At 46.5% G+C, this 24,459-nt stretch overlaps 1 protein-coding gene across 2 annotated transcripts; it reads left to right on the top strand.

The window, feature by feature from the left end:
* The first annotated feature begins 1,800 nt into the window (after nt 1-1,800).
* Nucleotides 1,801-24,313, top strand: LOC143326584 (monocarboxylate transporter 1-like). Of its 2 annotated transcripts, XR_013077689.1 has the most exons (6): nt 1,808-1,942; nt 12,158-12,484; nt 19,817-19,960; nt 20,116-20,931; nt 21,035-21,556; nt 21,697-21,943. XR_013077689.1 is itself a non-coding variant. In XM_076740244.1 (5 exons), exons 2-5 carry the CDS (start codon nt 12,268-12,270, stop codon nt 21,322-21,324), a joined length of 1,467 nt encoding a protein of 488 aa, XP_076596359.1. In that variant the 5' UTR covers nt 1,801-1,942; nt 12,158-12,267; the 3' UTR covers nt 21,325-24,313. The 2 variants fall into 2 exon arrangements, 1 of the variants encoding a protein (XP_076596359.1); XM_076740244.1 differs by having other exon boundaries at nt 1,801-1,942; nt 21,035-24,313.
* The last annotated feature ends 146 nt before the right edge of the window (nt 24,314-24,459 follow it).

Genomic DNA, 24,459 nt, shown 5'->3' with positions numbered 1-24,459 from the left:
GTCCGGCTCGCTGAGGAGGGAGGGGGGAGAGCAGGATTTCAACACTGTTTTTGACAATCCTGACATGACATGCAGGCGTGGACGCAATAAATGAAAGATCTGCATAATAACGCAATGTCTTCCTTTTATTCAGTCCTGCGTTCCTCCTCGCTTCCTGAGATGTGTAGTTGTTTCTCTTTTTGTTGTCCCATGTACGATGATGACGGAGCCTCTTCACCGGACCGCAGGGCAGCATGCACTTCAGTGTTTGTAATACAAGGTGGAGTCAGTGATTCTAGATAAAGTTGGTAACAACTCCCATGTTATTTACGTTTCATTTGCATTTACAGAGTCAAAGCTGTGTACAAAAACACACCCAATAATGCACGAACACACTGATGGTAGTAAGTTAAAAGGATTCTTATTACTGGAGCCACAATAAGGACAAAAAATCTTTCTTCTGATTTGCTAACTTTGCAAAGTTACCCAACATCTCACCAATTAGCAGGGAGTCATAAGGTATGCATGCACTGCCCATAACTTCATTAACTTATAATAACTCCACATCAAAGTCAGGCCAGTTCCCATAAAGTCATGCTCGGAACATGCAGCGACCCCACCGTCTCATATTCCTCAACACACGAACACACACACACACAGGATTTACTGGCCCGTCATCCTGTGTTTACTCCTTCACAGAACATCTGTTTTTCATCTGGCCTCATTCAGCTGGGCCTCTTTTCCAGAAACTAGAATAAGAGAATATATGGAGTGATGAAAAATGATAGCTAATGATTTTACTTCCACGACAAACACCAGAGATTTTCAGCACACACGCAGGACGGACAGCAGGCAGACCTTCAGGACAACAACAACAACAAATTATCATTACCTGATATTATCAATACTCTTATAGAGCAGTACAAATATGCAAACTAATGCAAAACCAACTGTAGCCTCACATTTTCACAAAGCTGTCACAGGGCCGTGACATTGGATTGCATCATACTGAACAGATGACGTCCCCCCCAGTCTGCTTTGATGGAAGTACAACAATGGAAGGTTTGATGACGCAGCATCATGTGTCAGGTGGTGATTCGCTGCTTCCTGTCAGCAACGTAAGAAGAACTTTTAAAACATGATTCATTGGAAAAAACATACATATCTACCCAACAGAACATACAAACAGCCGCTGTTTTGGTAACAGGTCAATCATTTAAATCATTTTTTCGTTCAAAAATGCCTGAAACATTTCATGGCTTCATCCTCTGAAATGAGACATTTTGCTGCTCTCCCTCCTTCCCTGTCTCACTTTAAACTCTGGAAAATTGTGATTATAATGCAGAATATATGGGTCGATCAGAAAATAACCAGCAGACGAATTCATAATGAAGACAAGATGAGAATTAACTTCACTGCATCAAACAACAAGAGAAAAATGCTCAGACGTGAACGCACGAGTGGTAATAATCTATCAGAGTAGTACCAGTAGTACATATACGCAGAAATCAGAAGATGTACTCTGAGGGTTTTCATTAGATGTACTTGGAGCACATATACTCAGAGAAAGGGGACGTTTCCCGTTTCTCTGCACTGAGTTCCTCTATTTTTACTGAAGTAATGTTTTAAGTGTCTGACTTTTATTGTACTTTTACTTCAATATCTAAATACTTCTTTTCCACTTCTTATAACAGTTCTCATACTGAGTATCGAACAGCTAAGCAGCGCGTGCCTCTCCCCTTCTCGGCGCACGTGCGCTATGTCAGATTCTTCTACTGTCGTGCGCATGCGCGCTGGCCCGACTGTTACCATCACCATCCCAGAAGTTGTCCAGTCTCTGGTACCTCGAGCTGCTGGCGGATCAACGTGTAGCACGCTGTCGAGAGCACGGACACCCGGGACGACCCTCAGGCGCTCGGACCCGAACCTCCACCGGACACAACCGACGCGCCGACCGACCGCGGTGAGTGAGCGCGTGAAGGCTGGACCGACCGCCAGCCCGCGCGGAGGCTCGAGACAAAGAGGCTGCTGAATAAAACGGCTCTTTTATTTCTTCTAGCATCTGAACTTGGTCCGAATGAGCCGCCGAGTTGTAAATTAGCCAGCGCCGCTCCGACATTAGCTGCATGCGCGGACCGGTTCATCCTCTGATCAGACCGTTTCTGCTGTCGCTATTATTTCCTTTCATTACATCAGCGCGCACGTATGATTTACAGAACTGTTTAACGGTGATTTAGACGGCAGAGGCGAGCCACCTCACGTCAGATGCGGTCACCGTGGCGTGATGCCGCCGCCGGTTTTCACGTTCCTCTGTGAAGTGAGTCAGGCTGTCCCTGTCCGCATCTGACCGGCCGCGGCTGTCCGGACTGACAGCGCGTCGCTCAGGGTCACTCACCGCGGCCGGCACGCGGCCAACACACACACACACACACACACACACACACACACACACACACACACACACACACACACACACACAGCGAGGAGGCTCGGTGATCATCGGCTTTGATTTCCACTCGGTGCAGCGGTGCATGCCACCGCGGCCTCTAATGCGTTCTCCGTTCGGCGCAGCGCTGAGTTTGACCCGCCGGCTCTCTGCGGGTCAGAGCTCAATGGAAAGATCACACGACAGCCACACGCGCTGCCTCCCATTCAGCCCCATTGTCCCCAAACAGCGCGAGCGGCCTGGTGCGTGGTCAGAGTTTTATAACCCGGAGGATATTCTCTAACTGTGGAGCAAAGCATCATTTGTGGATGGCAGAGTCTGTTTTTTGACCTTTTGTGGGTTTTTTAGGGGAGTTTCAGATGTAACGGTGTTATGTAATAGACTGTGGAGAACAAGGTTCCAGTTGCTGCTCCAAAACCATCATGTCCAGCTGTAGTTTGCTTTGTGCTTTCATAGTCTGGACATGTTGCTGACTCTCAGGCTCATTGTGCAGTCTTTATTGTTTTGACTTGTCGCTGATGAAGATACATCAAGAAGAGTTCAAATGCTTCTGGACACAAGCGAAGGCCGCCCTCACCCATGCTGACCTGTTGCTTTTCCAGCTCACTGCTGTTTGTTGGCAGGCATCCATAAATCTGTAAATGCGGGCAGTGGTGGGAACTGTATTAATGATTAGAGAAGCAGGTTTATAATTAAAGATTTAGGGCGGTGTTTTTAAGACGGGGTGTGCATCAGTGAATGTGTTGGGTGGAGGGTTGTACATTTTTGAATGAATGTAAGACATGTGGCATAAAATATAGCTAATAATGACAAATGCTGGTTGAACCATTGCAGGCAACGAAGATGCTTAGCCTGTTTTTGACACATGAACATCATCCAGTAAGCTTTCAAAATAAAACACCCTGTGCAGACTTCCAGTCTCATATGAACGATAAACAATTAAAACAGACCCAAGACATCACCCAGACAACAACGAAAAAATGACCAAACTTTATTTTGAAAACTGAGCAGATTCTCTGCTCTGTTCCTGTTTCTGACTTCCTGTCTGGCTCGACGGGCTCTGTGCAGCTCGACGCGGCTTCCATCAAAAACAGCCTAGTTTCCATATTCCACATCTGGTGGAACCACAAGCGTCCTCTGCAACGGCTGCGATCAGTTTTTGAGTCTATTTTTGAGGCAGGAACAGCTCAAAGTATCCGGTCAGTTTTCAGAATAAAATGCACACTCCCAGTTCTAGTAATCGTGCTGCTGCCATGAGTAAGTAGGCAACATGTTAAATGTTTTATTTTTGTTTGTTTTGATGCGATATTCAATCAGGAGTCTGCACAGGGTGTTTTATTTTGAAAATTGACCATATTCTCAATGCTGTTCCTGTTTCTAACTTCCTGCCTGGCTCGATGTGCTCTGTGCAGCTCGACGTGGCTTCCATCAAAAATAAACTAGCTGTGTATTTGCAGCAGATAGTCGCTCCTGGGATGTTTCTGAAGTGCACTGCGTCTCCAGATTCCACATCTGGTGGAAGCGAAAGCTCAAGCAGAACCAGATGTGGGGCCAGCTCACGTCTGAAGGTGTTCGCCTCAGCCGGGCCTCATTCACTCCGTCATTCACAGACTTTTAAATCCCAAAAGTAACCGGCCACATTTCACCATTTTACTCATTAAACCGGGCCTGGAGAAGAGCTGTCAAACCATAGTTTTACCTGAATGAGTGGTTGCATAGCGGACTTAAACACCTGCTGTGTGTTGAGGCTGTAGTAACCCTCTCCTTCATGAGTGTGTGAGCGTATGTGCACGCCACTGGACCGCGCTCAGGATTATAGTAGTGTTCCAGAGAAGGATATGTGGGGTGGCGTTAGCGTTAGTTCAGGCCTGTGAGGTTTAAGTGGTACTTAGCGCTAAGCTGGCGAGTATTACACAGCCATTTAGCTGCAAAGAAAAACGTTTCTAATGCTCAGTAATGAGACTTTGATAGTTTAAGTAGTCTTGTTTGAGGCATTACAGCCAACAGAAGCAGAGTGAGTGCTGTTCCTCATGTCTCTTATTTATTCGAGTCAAATAGAGTTTAGGCTTGAAAAAAAAAAAAAATCACAGTCATGATGACTGGAAGCAATGAAAAGACCCCCCCTTCCCTTCCCTTCCCACTCATCACAGGTTTTCTAAGAGCGGCCTCAGTATCCTGTCTTTCATCTGCACCACTTGGAGACTTTAGGAAGTCCAGCGGGACAGACAGAAAGAGACAAAGCATCTTTAATTATTGCTGTGACAGTATTCACCCTGGAGTTGAACCCTGTAATGACTGGGTCGGCCAGTCAGCCACAATCAGTATAAACTACAGAGGAAAACTTTGTGTATTTGTTGTAGAATCTGTCATATTTCATCGGAGAGACTGTTGGGATTCAGGTAACTCCAGCCTCTCCACACACTTTGGTAAAGGGAGCGTTTGTTACCGCAGGATGAATGGCCTCATTGATAACTCCTCCGGGAGTTGTCCTGCTTTGCTGGTACCCACACACACACAAACAGACACACACACACTCACACACACACACACACACACAAATCCAGCCACACTGTGAAGTCTGCTTCTCATTAGGTAAAAGTTACTGCTGCCTGTTGCCCTTGAACTTCCAGGATGGAGACATTTTTGACACGATGCTTCTTGAATCAAAGGCCGTCGCCGGCGAGCTAATTGTGCTAACATTAGCATCATAAGCTGGTTGAAGACGCTGTCTTCAGCCAAGTGTTTAGTTTCCAGATGTGAAAGGGATCCTAAATACGCACTTGATGACTGCATGCGCGATACAATGCTAACTGAAGCTAAAGCTACACGTTCCAGGCAAAATATAAGCATCCGCATCCGTTGAGGGTTCATGTGGAGGACATGAGGATGAAGACGCAGCATTGTTCTTGTATTGCATCATAGATCCAGTCAGTATTATGAGAAACAACGCGAGATCAGACTGGTATTTCACTGTAAAGTCATCCTGTTTGTCTCTTTAGACTGTTTTTCTTTTGCAAGTAAACAGAGGTGCTAATGCTAGCCTGAACATTAGCATAGCAGTATCCACACAGTGGGCTCACACTGTACTATAGTGAACGAGGTGCGCAGCATTTGGCTAATCATATGTTACCACTTGACCGAGAAGTAGAAGTAATGTTAGGCTGTTAGCCAGACATGCTAACATGTGCAGCTAATGTTAGCGCAGACAAACAGTCTTGACATCATGCTGTTCTTGTCGATTGGATTTGGAAAGACGCCACCTTTCAAACTCTTTAAAGACAGATCGTCTGTCCCCATGCGCACTTCTGCAGCGTGTCCGCCCTCATGTTTGCTAACGTATGACGGGACAAACGCTGTTCAGGGAGCGGTCAGTTACATTTCACACCACAGTCTGTACAAAATGAATAAATTCTCACCTTTTGTGCTGAACGTCACGTCCTCTTTCTAAACAGGCGTAAGTTTGTCTTGTTCTGTGAATTGCTTCTAAATTCAGATTCACTGTACAAGCCCAAAACTCACACATGACGTTACGAGCCCCCATACATGTTCAAAGAAGGCTTAAATACGTCACTGTGAGCTCTGGATGAGACAAACCCACGTGGACAGTCGGGGAAATGTAGACTGATATGGGATCAACAGTCTGAGCTTTGTTCGGGGCTTCAGTGGTCATGGGTTAACTGTACTGGCGTGGGGGGGCGGCGGCGGTGGTGTGTGTCTGCATTTCAATGCATTTTTTGATTTTATGAAGGGGCCTTGTTCAAGCTAAGATGGTGCATTAACTGAGTTCTTCGGTTGCACTGACGTGTAGAGTAAGCGGTTATGAGACACCAGTTTGATTGACAGGCGATCTTTGCGCTCAGCACCAGTTTGTCATGAAGAACGCAGGGACACACGATCCTTTCACAGTCCAGGTTTTGGAGGAACATCATTAAATTTATTTCAGCATCATAACTTGAGTTTCGGCGGAGTGACAGTTGCTGCCTGGCACACACTCTGCTGCACCATCACGTATGAGGGCTTGTAAAAGAATTAAACGAGCGGAGTGCATGCATGGGTGAGTTTGCATGTGCGCCCTATTTTTTGTGTGACCTGAAAAGAGGTCGCATGAGTGTGCATAATGAGACCACTGAGACCAGCAGTGAAGATGCTGCTTCACTGTACTGTGGGCACATTGTGCACATTGTTTGCTCACCATAGAAAAAAGAGGAACTTGAATATTGTTGTGCAATCCAGCATCCTGTTGTGTTTTCCCATTTGTAGAACTGTAAATACAGACATGCAGATATAATCTATCTTTGCAAATGACTGATTATTTGTTTTGAATGCTGTTCAAAGTCACATTTCCTGTTGCAACAAACGACCTCTTTCATGATTGTATTGATCTGCAGGTTCATTATTGGATCTATAAAATGTAAAAATGTAATTCTTTGTCTGTTCTACACTCCAGAATGAAGGGATACTTAGTTTGTTATCACATAAGAGAATAAAAAATGAACAAATCCTCACAGTTTTGAAGCTGTAACAAGGGAATGCCTGGTATTCATGCACACTGTCAATGGATTCATTGACTAATTAGCTAATTATTTCAGCTGTAGTTCTCAATATTTACAGGTGAACCATGGAGGAAACTCCATGTTAATGCATTCAGAGCCTTCTCCTGAGGGGTTCACGTCCGGGCTAGAGGAGGCCTGGATGCAGCGTTACTCCTGCAGTCATCACATTCCTCCTTAGCACAGGAAGGCCGTGCTGCAGCAGAGGTCAGGACCCGCTCTTTACAACACTGCTGGGTCACTTAGCATTGATGTGTGGGTCACCACTGCGGGGCTTGTTTTTGTCAGTAGACGCAGTCTGAACGCAGTGTTGATCAGTGGCACATCAAGCTGTTCATTTTCCCTTTAGAAACTGTGGTACAGATCAAAGGTTTAGTGATAGCAAGAGGAAGAAATGGATGAGTGTTTGCACAAGCGTGTGAGAGCGTGTGTGTGAGAGCGTGTGTGTGTGTGTGTGTGTGTGTGTGTGTGTGTGTGTGTGTGTGTGTTGGGGAGGTCACAGGAGGAAGGGCTCTGACGCAAACTACCCTGTGAGCAACTAGAGAAAGACAGCAAGTGTGTGCCAGCCTCACTGTCTGGCCCTGGACGACCTGTCATCACACGTCATCCTCTAAGGCCGCAGTGTTTGAGTGTTGTGACATTTCACTGGATTTCATGAACACCCTGCAAAATTTAAAGAGTGCTCAGTTGCTCGTCTAGCGTTTTGGAGGAATTTTAAATTATGATTTCCCATCTGACGTGACTGTTGGAAGTTTCGCGTCCTCAGGTCTCCTCCCTCGCTCACCTGTGATATTTTCTGCTGAGTAAATACAGACACACTCACCGTCTGCGTGGATTTCTGTGGTCTGACGAGTCCGAGCTCTCGTTCGCTGCACAGAATCCAACCAGACGTATTGTACACTAACGACGGGCCAACTCCGAGATATTTTGTGAGTGTTTGGGTTCGTGTTGAGGTCTGTGTGGTGTGTTAGCAGCTCTTTGGCTGCCAGCGCCAATGTGTGGTAACTGACACCGTGAGAGGAGACAAGTATGGAGGATGTGGGAGGGCTTGTATGCTTTTGCACACTTCTGGGTGCACTGTTTGGTTTCTGGTGTCATCCACTCGACTGTTTGTTGGTGTGTTACGCACATCTGCGTTTGTTGACTGTAGTCAGAAGTCTCCGGTCAGGCTGGGGAAATGGTGATTATCACTCCCAAAAAAGACATCTCAAAAATGTTGCACATCATTGAAAGTTATGGCGAAACTGTACTGAGCGTTTGGCTTTGCTGCTGTCTGCTCAGTGATAACTCTCTCTGGGTTGGAGCTTGTGTCTCTCTGGGTTGAACCCTCTAACTCTGGTGAGTCACATCTTTCTTTTCTGTTGTTGCAGCGATCATTTAATCATGAAGAGCCTCTCACAGCTCATCATGACTGTGCGGTCTGCAGCGTTTCAGATGCTCTTCAGGTGTCTGGGGATTCAGCTGCGTGCAAAAGATTTCATGTCGAGCAATATAATTATTAATAAGGCCAAATTATTTTTATGCGTGTTAAACCGGACTGTGTTGGCCTGAATATGGTTTCCTTTTCAGGAACTGCTCATTGCACAATGCTCACTGCACAGATCTGTTTTATTGTGTGTAGTAATGTTACCCGTGAGGCGTGATGTGCGTCATGTTGCTGCTCTGCAGACGAACAGGGATGTGTTCACACTTTACGTGCTAGTCTTCCTCTTGAGCTTCAGCAGTCTTAAAGTGGAGCTAACACCAACTGCACCACAACCACAGGCTTACCCAAACCAACATGCAGCTGTTGTTTGGGTATTTACATGTAAAACTGGTCTTCCACCCAAAGGTAGTGCCAATTTTTTCACAATTTGCATACAATTTGCAACAGAAAATGCAAATGAGTGCCAGTTTTCATTAACTGCTGTTACACTGATATTAAGAGTTGGGTGGTGTGAAGTCTCCAGTCGAGTGTTGTTCAACAGCTGCAGAAGAAGTGGTGACAACAGGATGATGAAAAGATTGGCAGTCAGGTCTCCAGCAGTCAAAAACTGTGTGCACAGTGTGATGGAAATGCTCCATCAATGTCTGTTTCTGTCCCCATCGCTCCACACTGATCTGATGTTTTTGTCTCTTGACATCATGATTTATTCTCTGCATGCCTGCTGATGAGTGATCAGAGTTATAGTGAAGAAGAGACATGAAACATCCTGAGGCTGAATCCACACAGCTGGGCTAACCAGTTTTCTGGGGGAAACCCCGATCCATGATGGTGCTTTCACTTGGTGCAGCGCTAGCTTACCGGCAGATCTTGTTTGCTGCAGTCGGCTGCTTGCAGTTTTATGTAATAGGAGTTGTGGTCGGCGTCAAGGGACATCCAGTCTGTGTGCAGGTTGGAAAGAACTAAACGTGGAGCTAAAAGCTGCCTAGAGTTGGTTGATCATTCTCAGTGGGATTTTACTGTTTACTACTGAAAACCCTTTCATATTAAACATTCATATAAACCGGTGTTAAGAGTCAAGACTTGACTAAGTGGTTTTTATGGTGTCCTGGAATGAACTGAAACTTCCAGGAAGGAAGGCGATAACTGAAAGTTCAGCATCAACAGAGAGCGACCTCAAACAGCACAGTCACTGGAAAATGTTGGCCTTTTTAACACTTTAGCTTTGTCTCACTGTTGTGACTGTTCGACTCTCTACCTGGAGACAAATATACTGTAGCAGGGCAGAAGGAGGATCGGGCAACAAGACCTAAAGTTTCTATCTTTTTTTGTGTGAGTTGCCTGCCTCATAATGTGGGTTAGTTAGTAAATGTAATGTGATTCATTCTTAGTTAGACAAGGGGCAGGATGAGGCATGTCAACGGCATTTGTTTGACAGAAAACCTAAAGTATTTGATAGAAGTACAGCAGTAGGTGTACTTTAAGTACATGTACATACTGACGCAGCAGAGGAGGCTTTCCTGTACCAAAACAACCTGCTGAGCTTGTGTTGCAGTATGAAGTGTGGAGATAACGTTAGCTCTGGCTATGAGAGACGACACAAAAACCGTTTCCCACATCCAGCCCACTACTCTGGTTATTTAAGTGACTTCAAATGAGGCTTAATGTTCTCTTAACTGTCCTGTAATAGTAAATACGCCAACATTGCTCCAACATGTGGGTCTACAATAAATGCTGCTAGCCACATTAGCTGCAGAATGTGCTAACGCCAAACTCAACGGGCTATTCAGCACAATAAACAGTAAAACTTGAAGGTTGAAGTTGGTATCGATCCATCCTCGAGCTTCAGTCTTGAGGTGAACCCTGCTCTGTATTGGTCCACAAAGCAAAAAGATTAGCGTGAAAATAACGTTATAACTATTAGCCTGCAAATTTTCCAGTCATCGTTTTGGGCTCTTTCCATCAATTTTAACCCACTGGGTCTCCTCTTCCTTGATGGTGTGAGTAGATCAAGACTTAATAGCGCGTTGCTTGTAATATTATCTTTCACTTCATGTTACCAGAGCTGGTATTAGAGCCTGGAAAACAACAGTTCCTGGATGTAACTCCAGTTCTATGAGTACGTGTGCAGCCTTCTACCTGCAGCCACAGAAGAGCACATCATTTTTAATATGCTAAAACATTAATCATGGTCGTGAGGATATTGCGAAAACCATGTTGTGGCAGAATGTGGCAATGATGTCGAAACCAGTAAGGCGCCCTGTTTGTGCCAGGCTCAAAGTGGCTCGTGTCTGTACTTGTAATTGGCTGTAAACATTGTTCTTTTGGGTGAAGAAACAGGACATAAAATAGCAGAAGACGTGAAGCAGACCGAGCTGTCCGGACTCAGTGTGACCAGAGACGAGTTAACCAGTTACTGTACCAGGCTGACCGTGTAATGATTGGTGGAGCGTGGTTGTTTACAGCATGTTCCAGACTAAATGTCATGTAGGGTTGGACACCTGACCGGGCTGTTATTGCAGGGCTAACTGAATCCTCCGTCAGTGTATTAAAAGATGCAGTAATTCAGTTTGTCACGCAGGTACACTCCAAACTAAATTGTCTTTTTGTCCCTCTGCCTGCATTACTCAGCTTCTCTTCAGACGCAGCATCACTATAGAGGTTTAGTGTGAAGAGCCCGTGTGGACCGTAGAGTCCATGTAAGGTAAATGGCCCAAACAGGAGCAGAGTTGATGTCTGAGCCGGGCCATAAATAGCTCAGTTATGTGCCGCCTAACAGGAACACAGGACATTTAGAGGGATGCGTTCATTGAAGAAGCTCTGGGATTTCCAGCTGCTTTTGTTACTGTCAGCAAAATATGTAATCAAGTGCTGCGGTTGGTTCAGATGTTTAACGGTTTGGTCACGAGGCTGCGAGCTGAGGCTGAGCCGTCAGCCCTCGGGCTTAACTTAGGAGATCAGTTAGTTTTCTTCAAGGCTTGTTTGTTATTTTTAGGTAAGAGTCTACAGAGTCTTCGAGCAGTGTGAATAAGTTTGCTAAAGTCATTAGAGTGAAAGAACAGGTTCATCAGGCCGCTGTGAGTCTGTCAGGCAGGTATTTTGTTACATGGTGCAATTACAGTGAAATGTCACCTTTCGTTAGAGGAGAAATGATGCAAGATACTCTTGAGATTACAGATGAAGCTTCAATGATGAGTCGATCTACAGAACATTGCAGCAGCTGTGTTCATTCATCCTTTTTCTTTGCGTTTCTTTGTCTCATGACAGTCAGCTGAACATCTTTGGGTTTTTCAGACTGTTGCTCAGACAAAACAAGTAGCAGTTCAGCAGCTTTGCATGCAGCCTTCCTGCAGCCATCATAACAGTAAAGGCTGTAGTTTGGTTTGAAGTCAAAGGCAGATGCTTGCACTGGTCAAAGACCTTCTCGATTTAAAGTTTAGTAGTTTCACCAGCTCCTGTCTTCAAGGGAAAATCAGCGTTTTGGACCAAAGTTCTCTTGGTCTGATCTTTGTTTCTTGGCCTCTCAGATAAAGAAAGTGCTTGTCTGCTGCTGGTATGTTGGCACGCGGCCATGCTCTTATGCTCTTTCTTTGGTGTTTTTCTGTTTTCTGTTTGTATCGTCTCCACTGCTGCACTCCCGTACTCCTTCACTCCCTCCTCATTTCTCTTGCAGCTGACAGCAACTGAGATAAAACGCTAAGACGCAGGAAAGGTTGAAATGTGCTGATTCTTACCAGCTCTCTTCGGTTTCTCCCACAGGTTTTGAGTCCTGATCCAGTCCACCTGCTCCGGGCTTTTCTTCTCCTCTAAAACGAGCTGTCCTCCAGCATTTGACTTCATCTCCGTCTTCCTCCTCCTCGTGAGCAGACATGCCTCCAGCGCTGGGTGGTCCTGTGGGGTACACCCCACCTGAGGGTGGCTGGGGCTGGGCGGTGGTCGTGGGGGCCTTCATCTCCATCGGCTTCTCCTACGCCTTCCCCAAGTCCATCACTGTGTTCTTCAAAGAGATAGAGGTCATCTTCAACGCCACACCCAGTCAGGTGTCGTGGATCTCCTCCATCATGCTGGCTGTCATGTATGCTGGAGGTGAGTGGTTTTTATCCTTATTGCTGTGTTGCATGTTAATGTGAGTAACACGGCTGAAGAACACTTTAGATTTGGAAGTTTGTGCATACTTCTGCTGTTTTCAAGGGTCCAGTTAGCTGTCTGAACCCTACTGCATAGAAAATAAACAAACCTTATGTTACACACAGCAGGCAGAGTCATTTCGAAGTCTGATATTAAGAAGAAGACTCTTTATTGTCACATCCAGCCAGGACAGCGTAGTGACATGTGATCCATCCCCGGGGAGGAGTGGGGGGCCACTGTGCGGCGCCTTGGGACCACCTCCGGCTCTGCATGCTGCCTTAGCCAAGGGCACTGACACGAGCGTTTCCTAAAATATAGAGCCCCCGGAGGAAAACCCATGCAAGCTCCACACAGAGAGGCCGTGCCCCAGCCGGGGATTGAACCCACGACCTTCTCGCTGTGAGGCTGTGTAAGCGACAGTAGCAGATTCTCAGTCTCCTGAACACGACTAAAGGTCTGAAGAGCAGCCAGCAGATGGATCCTGCAGTAATAAAACAAACTCAGGCTGTTTTGCTCGGAGCATTTGTGGTTGATGCTGCAGTTTACATTCAAAACGTGAGAAAGTGGAAGAGAACGATTTATTGGAAGCGGTGAAGGAGTGTTTTTGTCAGTGAATGAAACAGGATCCCTGCAGGAGTGCAGGCTGATATTTAAGGTTGTCTCTGGTTGTCTCAGGACTTTTGGTTTCCTTCGACGCTCTGCCTTTCTGTTGTTCACTGAAGCAAAACAAACACAAGCCTCTTTTTTTTCCTCCCTCTCTCTTCTTGCACTCTCGGTTCCTCATCTCTTTGCTCGGTTGCAGCTTGAATAACACTTAATGCTGAGGGGAGGCAGCAGACATTGTGAGAAATAGATGCTGTGGAGTGCTTCCAAGAGAGATATGAAAACAAACACGAGAACATATTTGTTCCCCTGAAATCCAACTAAAGCTGCTGCAGACAAACAAGATAAATCACCCACTGAATTAATGAATAAACTAAAGTCTTTCACAGGGTTTGCAGCATATCAACAACACATAAAAACATAATAATGCAAAGGTTTTTAATGTGCAATAAGAAGAATATTTTAACTTGCAGTTTTTAGAAACTTGTTGGCTTCTTGCAAAATTGTGCATTGTTGGTTATTCCCCCAGTTTCCCTACATCAGGACCGAAAGTCTACAGTCAACAGCAGCATGAAACGCTCATCAGAGCTGCAGCCATGAGTCTGTTAATCACTATCTTTATTATGTTTTTTAATGCATAAACACAGACCGCTTCAACGACAGAAACAACACACTGTGGCCACAAGATATAAACACCATAGAGATGAGAGACGCGGTCATGAGCTGAAGTCTTTGGCAAATTGAAATCAGATCAAAACTGAGAGGGTCAGCAAAGCTACAGTGCTAATGCTGTAACTAATGTGAACCTGCTGGTGGCGCTAGAGGAGGAGTCAGAGGATGAGCAGAGTCAGTCACATCTGCTGTCCTTCCAGTTATTATTGAGATATGTCAGGACTGAAGTGGTGGACCGACGCCGCCGCCCCCAGAACTTTCTTCCCGGTCTGGGTCTTGGGGGGGGGGGTCTACTTGTGCCTTTAAAATCCTTTGAAAACAGCCAGTTCTTGCACTCGGTCAACCTTTCGTTTGTACTTCTGTCACAAAAGCCTTTTCGAAAGTGAAAGACTCAGTTTCAGGTCAGGCTTTTGTGTCTCGGTACACAAAGCCTTTCTGTATTTAAATACTCTCTCTCTGCCCCCCCCCCCCCCCCCCCCCCCCTCCGTTTATTTAACCAGCACACCCCACATCCAAGGCACCATCATCGCCTTTTCTTCCTCAGCTCAGATCCCTGCATCTAAAAATGGTATCTGCTGCCTCCACTCATTCATCCTCCTCAGAGCTGCCAGCCTTTCTCTGTCGGTTCATGGGTTTGGGGGAGGAAACCGAGGGGAGGAGTCAAATTGCATAACAGGACCCAGATGTTGGAGTAGTGTGGTTTTTTTTCCCCTAAGTTTTTATTTTCCTTCCTTGTTTCACAACTCGGCTAAATGACCAGTTCATGACATCATCGCGCCTGCTCGCACCGCACCAAAACCGGAGCATAGATTACTACGACTGTTACTCACTGGGTACACATGAAGCAGTACACGTACACACCCTGACTTCCACAGAAGTGAACAACCCCCACACACGCATTTCTTCACCTCGGCCGGATGACATCAGCTGACTAATAATGTGAAGCAGTCAAAAAAGACGCTTAGCACAAAGGCAGAGGAAGAGGACGTGAAGCGGGCGTCTGATCCTTCATTTTAATCTAGTTTCAGCGCATGAAACAAACTGCAGCAGGGTGACTTTTAGCTGCCAGTGTAGTCGTCTCTGTAGCAACATAAGCACGGGATGAACATAGAGGAGGAAGGAAATGCAGCAAAAGAAAGAAACGACGTGCCAGAGCACTGACCACAGCTCTTTTCTCTCGGCGGGAGCGATTGGCTGATGTATAGCAGAGTTTTCCACAAGCGCCAAGCATTTAAACATTCCCAGCTTTCGGCTCGCGGCCCCTTTCTGCCGCCAAAGAGTCAGAGAGACGCAGTTTTAACACAGTTTCCCATTCATTCATTCATTCATTCATTCATTCATTCAGACTCAGCTCTCTCTCTCGTGGCCGCTCGCCCAGGTGCATCAACGGCCGCCAACGTATATCTGGCGACCCACTTCAGCATTTTTTATTTTTTATCTGTCTGAGAGAGCGGCGCCATCTGCGATCGATTAGCCAGCAGCCAGTCTCCCCCTCGCTCTGAGTACAATCCCACATGTTCTGCAGAGAACCAGACGTTCTCCTGTAGATGCACTGACTGCAGGGCGACCTCTCCTGTTTGCTAGAAGCTTGTAAGGTTGATGACATGCAGCTCACCTGCTGTTGTGAAAGTTTGTGGTTGTTTCAGTAGTGGAAAGTAAACACAGTACATTAACTGAAGCGCTGCACCCGCTGCTTGCACTTTACAGATGTTTGGCGTCCACTGAGGATGCAGTAAGCGGGCGGACGTTAACGTGAGTTCATGGCTGTGAGGTTGTTCTGCTTTGGTAGAAGGGCTTCAGTTCTATCAGTGGTCGTCTTATTTCTCACTGTGTACTCAAGTTTAGGCGTAGAAATAAAGATGATTCACGGTGTTTTTTGAACGAACGTTCACACGCCGACCCTCCCGGCCTCTCAGCCGGAGCGTCTTTCTCTGAGGAGCTCTCTGAATCTGAGGTATGTGCCGGGGCGAGAAAAATAAGCAGAGGGCTTCCTCTCAGCGGTGAATCAGCGACGGCGCCGAGAGCCAGATGTAAACGTCTGCGTGCAGTGGAGATTTAATTTTGGTGTATTAAATCAAGCTCTCTGTGAATCCTCACTGTTGAGCACATAAACAGGAAGCTGCATCATATTGTTTTCTTTAGCACACATAAACACTTTTGTGGGAACTGTCAAAAAAAGGCTAATTATTACATTTGGAAGGAAAAAACAGCTGCAGTGAGCAATAAGTCAGTAGTTTTGTAAGTAAAGTGAATTTCTTTAGCACCAGAGTCCATGAGGTGCCTCTCAGATGAGCTGAAATTCGACAGTAACCTCCAGGGTCGGTCGAAGATGGTCAGAGAGACATGAAACTGAATAAAAAGAAGCTGAATTCGTGGAAATGCTTCAAACTGACCTTTCTTTGGTCCGGTCACTTAATCGTCACTGAGGACCTTTTATCTTTTCCGTGTTGGAAAAATTCCCCTGAACTTTTCAACTTTGTCACGAGCGATGGGGTTTTTTCTCTCCGTTTTTCCTGAGAAACCTGGTTCCAATTTTGGTTCTTTGGCCAAAGAATCTACAGAAACGAACTGGAGGTATGACTGTCAGAGAGGTCGTATATATCGACTTCCTTTCTGATCTCGTGTGGGCGGGAAAAGAGCCTGAAGAAAGACAGATGTGTGTGTTTGAGTGCACAGCAGCTTGCTGTAATGCGACGAGGGTTCGGGCTCACAGGAGTTTGCTGTGATTAAGCGTGAAGTTTTCTGGAGAGGGATGCTTTGGATCGACGCCAGTCCAGTAAATGACAGGAAAACACAATTAAATGGAAGTACTGTTAAAGCAGCAAATCCCAGTTGTAAATCCCAGTTTACAATATGGACGCATACAGTCCACTCAGCGGGCACTTTATTATAAAACTGTAAGACAGTTTAATTCTGCCATGAAGTCCTCTCACTGAATCTAAGCTGGTGTGAAGGTGGGATCTGTTTTTATTCTCGTTAGCCTCGTTTAGCTCGACTCTCCGTCCTCCAAAGAAAAACCCGCATGTGAGTGATTTGAGGTGGCTGCAGATCAGCTCCAGACCCCCTTAAAAAGTGTTTGTGAGTTGTTGAATTAGAGGAAACAACAAATTCTTAATTGTTGGTAGTCAGTTTGTGTGTTGTGCCGGCTGCTGTGTGTCTGGATGAATAATCGGCCTGGTTAACAGCAGATGTTAAGGTCTGTTTATGCTGAGCTGTGTGAACCGTCTCTTGGCTCCAGCTTCACGTTCAGACAGACGTGAGCGTGGTATCGATCTTCTCCTCCGTGAGCCGTTCCTTCCTTTAAAGGCTCGTGCAGACGGACGGATGTTGGTCTCTTTAATGCGATCGGTGGAGAAATATGAAGCATTAAACTGTCGGGGCGAATCCGATCAGCTGCTGCTCCCGTCCATCTTCTGTTCCGTTTGGTTTCATCGCCAGCTGCTGCTCTTCCTCTTCCACCTGAATCTGAACACGCACAAACTTCCCAATGGAAGACGAGCAGCATTGACTGTTTGAGTCATAGAATAAAATCTAGTTCACGTCCGTCCTGCGCAGCGAGCATCAAACGCATCTCTGCTAAACTTAGCTTTCATGTGTGGATGCTGCGTCAGTGCTCAGCTGAGGAAAGGTCTCCTCCGCTCCGTGTTGTTCTTTCTTTCAGGGAGAGCGAGCGATGGAGGGAGGGGGAGTCGTTTATATAATATCTGTGAGAACACTACTCACTGCCCTCTTTGTGTTTTGCCAGACGGCAACAAAGACTGTCACTCCTGATTTATTTATGTGTGCGTGAGTGTTGAGTGGACGCTGTTGCATTGCTGCCCTTGTGCAGGTTCGCCTCAGCTTACCGTGGAGCTCCAGAGAGCTCAGAAGAAACGCCGCGGCCTGGCGTGGTCGACGCGGGCTCGGGCCTCTGAGTTGGCTTCTCTTTCACCGTGACAGGCTTTGTGCCGGCCGGTCGGACCCTCAGGGGCAGACACAACACAGAACCCGGGTGTCTGAGAGAGGTATTCAGCGTCCAGAGCGCCGCCAGCCATTGTGGTCAGCTGCCAAGTTTCAAGGGCAAAGCTGCCATGGCCCCGGCTCGCAGATCATTCATATTTCATAACTCTATTTGGGTCTACCTCTGAGGTGTTCACTGTGTTAGCTTCTGTCACACATAACTAGGGCTTATTATTGTCATTTTTTCATGATTTATTCCAATCATGTTGTGAGAATAGTGAGAAAACACTTGTGTTAATGTGATGGTTGATAGAAGCTGGAGGACGTGATTTGGCCTGAAGTGACCTTAGCTTTGGTTTTCGCTGATTCACAACAACACGGTGACATGAAATTACAGTCAGAGCTGGATTTGTGGCGTGCAGGCAGGACGCAGTGTTTGCATACAGTGTACAATGTGATGAGATCTTCAGCGTGTTGACTGAAGTAGAGACAATGTCACAAAAAGAACATCGCTTTGGGCTTCGGGAAACTCCGCTGTCTGACATTTTATAGACCACACGACTAATCAATCAATCGAGAAAAAATCCACAGTTAAAATCGTCATTTGAAGGCTCGATATTTTGGGGAATACACTTATTGGCTTTCCTACTGAGTGTCAGATAAGAAGGTCGATACGGTACGTGAAGCTGAGTCAGGAGAGTTAGCTTAGCATAAAGACTGGAAGCAGGTGGAAACTGCTAGCCTGTACAGACGTGAGAAAAACTGTCTACAAACGCCTCTAAAGTTCCTTTTTATCTCCTTTCCTTTAATCTTTTTATGGCAAGTTGCACGTTTCTGGAGTTTCTGTGTCGGAGTCGTAGCTTGAAGTTCACAGTGTCTGTTCAGAAAACGTCTCCTGGCTCCAGCCTTCTGTCTGTGGTTTGTAGCATCGATCTCACTTCAGTTCACTTCAGTTAAAATGCCTTATTTGAGCCTCAAGGGGACAATAAAATATTGTTATTGTCCATCTCCATCGTCCAAGAAACTAAATGCAGATTCAAAAGATATTCACTTTATGATGATATGAAACAGGAAAGCAGGAAATTCTCATTTCAGAGGCTGAACTGAAGGATTCTGGTCTTTTTTCATTGGACGGATTGAATGCATCATCAAACTAATTATTATCTGTGGACGGGCTGATGGACTAATTGTAATTAATGTACTAATTTTGTGGGCTGTACGCTTGATGTTCAGCAGTTTGGCCTGAGGAGGGATCTCCTCCCTCCTTCTGAGGAGCTGCCGTGTGGACGCTGCAGGCCTTTACTTTGTATTCACATCCAGCAGAGTCGCTGTCAGCCTCCAACCATGAGAGGGTCCATTCAGAGAGGCTGGCACGCAAGCCGAGACACGTGGGACACCCTGACTCTCCTCCTCTACTCCGCTCTCCTCTCCTCCTCTACTCCCCTCTCCTCTTCTCATCTGTCCTCCTCTTCTTTCTTGTCTTCTCTTTCTTCTCTTCTTTTTTCTTCTCCTTTTCTCTTTTCCTCTCCTCACTCCTCCTCTCCTCTCCCTCCCTCCATACATTTCATCTCTTGCTGTTCATCACTCTCGCATTGACCTGTGCCCTGCTCCTCCTTGCACTGCCTGGCTCCCTCATCCTTTCATTCTCACCTCCCCTTTTCCCTCCCTCCTCTCCTCCCTTCTTCATATAACATCCGTGCAACCGCTGCCGTTACACAACCGGCCTCTGTGATTTTTGCCACCACAGCGCTGCCTGTTGGTGAGCAGTGAACATGGGGAGCTGATGCAATCACAGTGTGCATTGCTCTAATACAGTTCGTCAGACTTGTGTCTTTGCTGCCATTTTTACCTCCATATATCCTGTTAAGAGAGATAAGCCTCAAATTCTCATGTGAGAAGCTGCAACTGACAGATATTTGGCAGTTTTACTGAAGACAAATTAATTATCAATCAGCTGATCGTTTCCTTTCAATGATAAGTTCAATAATTTAGTGCAGGTGTTGCACAAACACCTTTTGTGAGTTTGCTGTTTGCTGCACCTCAGTTATCAGTTTCCCTTCTCTTCTGTCTCTCCAGGTCCAATCAGCAGCATCCTCGTCAACAAATTTGGCAGTCGACCAATCATCATTGTCGGTGGCTGTCTGGCAGGGTCGGGATTGGTCGCTGCCTCCTTCTGCAACACTGTGGAGCAGCTATACTTCTTCATAGGAGTAGTGGGAGGTCAGTACTTCACCGACACCAAACATGCGGAGAGCGGAGTTTAACTGGTCGTGTCGTTGTTGAAATGACTTAAATCTCAATGAAAGCTCTCGTGTTTGAGTCACATGTCGCTTTAAAACTGTTCCTTCTCTGCTTCCCACCTCTTCTCCCTCCAGGTCTGGGCCTGGCGTTCAACTTGAATCCGGCCCTCACTATGATCGGTAAATACTTCTACAAGCGTCGGCCCATCGCCAACGGCATCGCCATGGCAGGCAGCCCCGTGTTTCTGTCCACGCTGGCTCCTCTCAACTCCTGGCTGTACGATGAGTTTGGGTGGAGAGGCAGCTTCCTCATCCTGGGAGGACTTCTGCTCAACTGCTGCGTGGCCGGCTCCCTCATGCGCCCCATCGGACCCAAACCTCAGCCCGCCAAGCCCGACCCAGAGGCGGACCCGAGCAAGGCGGTCGAGTCGCCGCAGCCCCCGCCGAAGAAGACCGTCCTGCAGACCATCAACTCCTTCATCGACCTGACGCTGTTCAAACACCGCGGCTTCCTGCTGTACCTCAGCGGCAACGTCGTCATGTTCTTCGGCCTCTTTGCGCCGCTCGTCTTCCTCTCCAATTATGCCAAGAGCAAGGAGATCAGCAAGGAGAAGGCGGCCTTCCTGCTGTCAGTGCTGGCGTTCGTGGACATGTTCGCCCGGCCCTCCATGGGCATGCTGGCCAACACCAAGTGGGTCCGGCCCAGGATTCAGTACTTCTTTGCCGCCGCTGTCCTCTACAATGGAGTGTGTCACGTGCTGGCGCCGCTGTCATTCAACTACACCGGATTTGTGGTCTACGCCATCTTCTTCGGTTTTGCTTTTGGCTGGCTGAGCTCGGTGCTGTTCGAGACGCTGATGGATCTGGTGGGCGCTACGAGGTTCTCCTCAGCCGTGGGTCTGGTCACCATCGTGGAGTGCGGGCCGGTGCTGCTGGGCCCCCCGCTAACAGGTACGACGTCCAGATATTGATGTTAAAATATCCAAAATATTGATCCAGACCACGATTTGAAGGTGAAATGTTCAATCTAAATCGCCTCTCTGTGCTCCTCCAGGTCAGTTCTACAACTACTACCACCACTACGACTACACCTACATCTCCTCTGGCTTCATCCTCATCGCCGCGGGCATCATGCTCTTCGTGGGAATGGGCATCAACTACCGCCTGCTGGATCGAGAGAAGAGGGAGGAGGAGAGAAGGGAGAGGGAGGAGCCCAAGGAGGAGCGCACCGCCATGCTGGCGCCTCCCTCTCCGTCAAAATCGGGCGAGGGGGCGGAGGAGAACAATGTGCCGGCCGCCGTCACGCTGGATGACGTGGCCAAGATGGACGAGGACACGGTGTAGACTGGACTTGGGAGGCGCGCACACACCGCAGCACAGTTATTTTTCCACATTATAGCGAGATAACCCGACCCCGAAGCCATAGAACACAAACCGAGACCCGCCGCCGCCGAGACGACCGCCAAGTCCGTCAGGCAGCTTTTCACTTCAGCGCTGAGACCTCCAGGTTTTGGTATTTGACGTGCCTTCGGTAAACTCAAGTCCTCCAGGCGCACACACACACACGCACACACACGCACACACACACTACTTATATAAACACCAGATAGACGCACAACAGACAGAATGACTGTACGCTACAAATCCAGTGAACGAATGAGGACTTAACTCTCAGGGTCTTGAGCTGCCGTAAAGGTTCAGAGCCTCACACACAAGCACACACACACACACACACACACACACACACACACACACACACACACACACACACACGGCCTCAAGTATCTTTGTTTTCAGTGGAGATCTTTCCTCACACACTTCATACGCTGACACACATCGCTTCACTCCTCAAGGGCTGGACGCGATCGACTGCATCTCACTGTCGACTCAGTAGATCTGTTCACGTGTTCGCTTCGAGCGTGGAGGCGTTTCCGTGTTTTCACGCAGAGCAGAAGAACATTAGAAAAAAAAAATGGGAGAAAATTTTGGGAAAAATAGAAATCTGGAAGTTCTTCATCACACAGAGGTACTTTTTTAATGTCATTAGCTTTAGTTTTTAACCCTTTATTCAACGACATAAGGCACAAAAAACAAAGACAGAGGACAGTAAAGACAATGGAGAGGTCAGAGGTCAAAGAGCCTGAAGGTCACAGCGGCGGCAGTGTGCTAACGGCGTGCTAGCACATAAACACGCCTTCACTTCACAGCTCGTTGTGCACGGCCGTGTCAATAAAGACGCGTTTGAACAATAACGCTCACACAGTGGCGCTCCTCCGCCCGCAGACCGCTCGCAGCATTAAATGACACCACGCGGCGGTTTGAGGGCAACGAGAGGCTGCGATTGGTCGACCGAGTGTGCGTGTGTGCTGTGACCTTCCCGCCCGCGGGGCCAGAACAGGAATAATCTCACAGAATCGCACAGAATCCTTTAATCCCTCTGGACTCGCGGTTCCCTCGCGTTGTTTTTTAATTGTGAATAACACATTGTAGTTTACAGAGATATCAGCAAACCTTTGTAATTGAAAAAGAGATCTATTTTAGCTCACTGTTTAAGGACAATCCGACGACACGTAATCTTTTTAGTGGTTTTTGATGTGTGTGGATGAGCACGTGTGAGAGACCGTGTGTGTGTCCGTTGAAGCTGTGACCAGGTTTCATCTGAACCGCGGCGTCCACTCGTCCTGCGGTTCCTCTCTGAACTGTGGAGAATATGTCATATCAGAGCCGCCATGTTTTCCAAAATCCATCGCAGATACTCAGCGATCAATGCTCGATTGATCGCTGAGTGGCTTCGCTGCAGACGTCTGAGGACGGCGTGAGCCTGGAGAAAATTTCCTTATTTTCTCTTCTGGGAAAATAAATGGAGGTTTTCAACAATTCACTATTTAGTATACATGTTTAACTTGTATTCACCTTTTTTTTTACATGTAGATTTACTTTAAAGAATATTGGTTATATTGTGTTTGTTTTTGTCAGCGAACGTCCTGAAAAGACCAAAGCTAACGATGAACTGCCGTGTGAAGTAGCCTGATATACAGCAGTATACCTCTTCTCTCCCTCACTTATCAATTCACTACTTTCTGTATGATAATAGCTTGAATGTTTTCTCTGTAGTGAGAAGTAAACTGACATTTCAGATGGTCTCCTCGTTGTTTTCAGTGATTCTGTGATTTTCACGTGTTGAAAATATGTCAGATCACACTGTGGGACTGAGAGCATAAAGCGTTTCTTTTGTTCCATTGTGGGATTTTTTGAGAGCACTATAACGCACAGCCCAATGATTTAACACGCGCTCGTCATTCGGCCGCTCAGACAAAATGGCCGACGGTAAAAATGGCGGTCTGTGGAGTCAACAGAGTGTGAATTTGGACCCAACCAATTAAAAAAACAATCAATAGGCCCACACGGTGTAGTTACTTTGACCCAGTCCCACATACACAGTCCTGCTGCTTTAAGTACTCGCTAATGTGTATTTATCCGCAGCAGAAAATAGTCCCCAACAAACGCACCGTTTCCTCCTGTTTGAGTGACGTGTGTGAGAGACCACAGAGCCCAGCAGTGAAGGAATGAATTTGTGAAGCCAGAAAGGACCGAGAGGCGGACGGACGCGTTGTTGCTTCTGATCTTTTCATGCGGTTTGTTGTGACAGTGATAAAAACATCAAATATGACCTTAAAACGCTTCCTCAGACCCCCCGTCACACTTTCTGTTTAAGTGTGACTGTACGGATGTGAGTGTGTTGAAAAGAGTTCATGTTCACACTTTGTAAGACTTTTGGTAATTATACTGACCAAATGTAAGTATTACTTTTCAAAACCGTTAATTTCAGTGTAAGTCGTTGTCTCAGAGTAATCATTATATAGTCCTCTGTTTTTTTAAGGTCTTGTTGGTGTCAAAGGGGGAAGAGTTTCTCTCTTCTTGTACCTCGAGTGTCCTCCTGTCTCTGGCGTAAATATGAAGCAGAGTTCAGATTAAAGGAAAAAAAAAAGGTCTGTATTTCAGAGAAATCAGAGCGTCCACATTCCCCGGCTCGAAACCCGGACTTTCCTTCAGTCACAGCAGACTGACGCTCGTGACGTTACGGCCGTATCGCGTGCTGTCATCCAGCCGGCGAGGTTGATTTACTCTCATTGAGAATTGAGTAAAACCTTCAGTTATTTTGCCGTTGAGGCGAGTATTTGAAAAGGAAAGGTCACTTTGAAAGACTGTAACAAAACCGTGTCGCTGAAACACTGAAGGTTTAGTGTTTTGCAGTGCAGTGGTGTTTGAAACGGTACTTGAAGGCACCTTTTTTGTGTTTTTTTTTTGAAAAAAAAAAAAAAGCCCAAACAAATCATTGAATGAAGTTTCTAGAAAACTACCTGACTTTTTTTTAATTTGAGTCACGGTCGATGTGTTTATGTTTTGTATGTGCAAAGTGTTTTTATGACTGATGAGAGAATGAATAAACGGTTTTTAAAACAAATCCAATTGCATTTG

The sequence above is a fragment of the Chaetodon auriga genome, chromosome 10 (genome assembly GCF_051107435.1).
Source record: "Chaetodon auriga isolate fChaAug3 chromosome 10, fChaAug3.hap1, whole genome shotgun sequence".
NCBI lineage: Eukaryota > Metazoa > Chordata > Actinopteri > Chaetodontiformes > Chaetodontidae > Chaetodon > Chaetodon auriga.
Note: the sequence above shows the minus strand (reverse complement) of the source record. Positions and strands in the feature narration are given on the sequence as shown.

Excerpts from the sequence above, each read along its gene's own strand:
- LOC143326584 (XM_076740244.1), top strand. The coding sequence starts at position 12,268 with ATGCCTCCAGCGCTGGGTGGTCCTGTGGGGTACACCCCACCTGAGGGT. Across the intron at positions 12,485-19,816 it reads GGCTGTCATGTATGCTGGAG|GTCCAATCAGCAGCATCCTC; the intron begins GTGAGTGGTTTT and ends CTGTCTCTCCAG. Across the intron at positions 20,932-21,034 it reads GCTGGGCCCCCCGCTAACAG|GTCAGTTCTACAACTACTAC; the intron begins GTACGACGTCCA and ends GTGCTCCTCCAG.